A 3322-nucleotide genomic window follows, 5' to 3' on the forward strand; every position below is an offset into this window, starting at 1 on the left:
CGTAAGGAAGCATATTTCTGGATATCTGCTACTGGTTGACGGGGCCAAAGTTAACGAATTAATAAACCGGGCAAATGTATTTTGGAAAGAAAATTTGTACAATATGGAAAATGAATTGAATTCATTGGAGTGCTTGAAAAATGGAAATGGTCAGCAATTAGCATTCAGAAGTCAGAATTGAAAGTTGGGTTTTTCTGCTAATCTTTTTGTTCTAATTTTCTTTCTTTCTAGAATTTGATAAAGACCTCTTTAAATACTTTGAGTACAGAAACGGGTAGAACAGTCAGCTTGGAGAACAGAGTCGAGCTTGTCCACTCTGAAACTTCTTGTTTTTCCAGTTCCAGTGCATATACAATATAATCAAACATAAAAAAATAAAAAAAATAAAAAAAAATTACTAAACAAATTCTATATACGTAAAACAGAATCATTAAATTAAAATTTATTGTGTACCAAAGTGTGCTGATAGAGAAGAATTTGATGCAGATGATTTAGTGAACAGTGAGGAATTCGTGTTGTAACGATAACCTGAAGAATATGTTTCCCCTCTTTCCAAATCTGTAGTATCAGTAGACGAAATTGACAATGTTAGCGGAGGTGAAAAGTAGCCAACCACCGGCATCTTTGACGGGAGAGTAGGCAATGGGACTTCGAAATTAAGCACTTGAATTGTTTGTCGTATCGAAGGCCTGATCGTGTAATCCGGATGAGCACACCACAAACCAACAATCAACAAACACTCCATTTGTTTCTCATCAAACTCTCCACACAATTTAGGGTCAGCCGCTTCAATGACTTTCCCTTCTCCATAAAGCTCCCAAACCCACCCCACCATATTCATTTTACTCCTTCCCGACATGGGATCAATGGGTTTTCGCCCACAAGCTATCTCCAAAGCTACAACTCCAAAGCTGTAGACATCTGTTTCCTTGCTAGCCTTTCCTGTGGTAAGACATTCAGGAGCCATGTAACCCATAGTTCCGGCCAAAACTGTTGTTTGTGATTGCTTTCCATGGTCCACAAGCCGAGCTAACCCAAAATCCCCTAGTTTTGCGTTGAAATTTGAGTCCAACATGATATTGCTGGATTTGATATCCCTGTGCAGCACACATTGTTCCCATTCTTCGTGTAGATACAACAACCCGGATGCCAAACCTAGAACAATTTTGTTTCTTGCCTCCCAAGCTAACAAGCTTTTCCCTTTGAACAAATGGGAATCTAAGCTGCCGTTGGACATGAACTCAGAGACAAGTAAGAGCTCTCTATTTTCATGGCACCAACCAATGAGTTGCACCAGATTCCGATGCCTTAGCCGACTGATGATCCTTACTTCTGCTGCATACTCCGTCATCCCCTGTCTAGACTTGCTTGATATCCTCTTAACAGCAACGTACGTGTTTAAGTCTTTTATGAAGCCTCTATAAACCCCACCAAATCCTCCCTCTCCAAGCTTCTCTCTTTCGTCAAAATTACTCGTGGATGCTGCCAATGTTCTGTACGAAAACTTCTTCGGGCCTGTCCCCTTTTGGAATTCCTTATCGATCCAGTCATTAACCATTCCATCTTCTGAACTACTTCCCCTCTTCTTCCAGATCAAAAACCAAACCAAACCCAACCCACCAACTAAGAAAACAATCCCACCGGCACCCAACCCAAAAATTAGTCCTATATCGGTCCCATTTCCTAACTTGGGGTCAACAATGGGGCTCGGCTCAGGAACCACCGAAGTGTTCTTCGTTGCATTCTCTTCATGCAGTTGAATCGAATTAAAACTCCATGATTTGATCTTGTCCACAGCAGTCAGAGAACCTGTTGCAGCGGAGAACCCAACAATGACCCAACCCTGGAGAATCTCATTCAAATCAACCCTGCAATCGATATGCTTCATCACTTGAACATCATTCACATAACTTGTGAAAACAATACCAACATGGTTTGATGCAGAATCATAACTAATGCCAACACTATTGACTTGTCCGTTTGTAATACTACCATTCCACGATTCGGTCATCTTAGACTTCACAGAGTTGATGTCTACACCGACGTGATCTCCGGCAGGATCTTCCACGGACGTCACTTCATTCCGGTAGATATCAAACTCCACCGCCCAAAAAGGATACTGACTTTTTGACACGTTGTGGGGAAGGTTGTCGACGGGGAGTCCTAGACTGCCGCCTCTGCCTATTGTGCTGTTGAGTAAGGACCCGTTTGGTGCCAAAAAGAAGGCTAGTCCGTCCGCGTAGGGTGTCTTGCCTCGGGAATCGATGACAAACGTGAAGTTTGTTGTGAAATCGGCAAGCTTTCCTGTGGCCTTGTCGCGGAGGAGGAAGGGTTGGCTGTAGGTGGCTCGACCGACACTTTGTTCATGTACGTCGTCAACAGTGCTTTTGGTGAGTCGAAGGAATTTTCCATCAATGTAAGCATCTCCCTCGAGAGATAAGGTGTTGATGCCATTTGGAAAGGTGGAGAAGTTGAAGGATAATGGAGATGCACAAGAAAATAATTGAGACAACAGAAGAAGGAGAAATTTGAGATGCCTTGGTGAGACAATCATTTCTAACAATTTTTTTTTTTTTTTGGCAAGCTTTACAGATCAAATTGTGATCATCTAAAATACAGAAGCGAAAGTTGATCAGTTCAATTTTTGAAAGTACTTTTATCAGCAGCACTTTGCTTACCTGTTCAAATCGAGATACTCGTTTCTAGACGGACTTCATCAGAACGACCAAATTGACATTATAGTTGGACTTGTTTCATAATTTACTTTGGGTAGATGCAGATGCCAGCCATCCTTGTGCATCTGTTCCTACTTATTCAAGAGGGCGGGACCAGTAAAGATCATAGGTGGGCGAGTCCTGTGGTGTGGGGACCGAGGACTAATAAGTTTTGTCTTGGACTCCTGGTGGATTAAGCGCCAAACTTGAACGACTTGATATATAAAAGAGTAGGTCAATAATCATATGGCAATGTCGCCATTTATCTGCTAGCTAGAATGATAATAAAGGCCAAATGACATCTATAGTTCCTCTAGTTTCTCCAAGTTTCACTATTCATATATATAGCATACGGACCGGTCATGGCGCAACATAGCTCGATGCTTCTTTAGCAACCATTTTGCAAGTGTTATCCAAAGAAACACTAGGATTTTAATACAACCATTGGTTATGCAATTAATAAACCGTTTCTAGCCAGTGAAAACTCTTGTAAACAGAAGTGCTTCCCAAACATGTCATTCCTTTACCCATCGAAAAATAATAGGACTTAAATGAGCGTTGGGTAGTCAGCCAGGAACACCTAAAAGGAAATCAAGAGTTGGAGAGAG

At 41.6% G+C, this 3322-nt stretch overlaps 1 protein-coding gene across 1 annotated transcript; it reads right to left on the reverse strand.

Annotated features, from left to right (window-relative positions):
- Positions 1-288: 288 nt before the first annotated feature.
- On the reverse strand, positions 289-2824 carry LOC103932717 (L-type lectin-domain containing receptor kinase IX.1-like). The gene has a single exon (XM_009342355.3). It carries the CDS (start codon positions 2552-2554, stop codon positions 443-445), a length of 2112 nt encoding a protein of 703 aa, XP_009340630.2. The 5' UTR covers positions 2555-2824; the 3' UTR covers positions 289-442.
- Between the last annotated feature and the right edge of the window lie 498 nt (positions 2825-3322).

This window comes from the organism of the source record quoted next, unplaced genomic scaffold, assembly GCF_019419815.1.
Source record: "Pyrus x bretschneideri cultivar Hongxiangsu unplaced genomic scaffold, Pyrus_bretschneideri_v1 Contig25, whole genome shotgun sequence".
Classification (NCBI taxonomy): domain Eukaryota; kingdom Viridiplantae; phylum Streptophyta; class Magnoliopsida; order Rosales; family Rosaceae; genus Pyrus; species Pyrus x bretschneideri.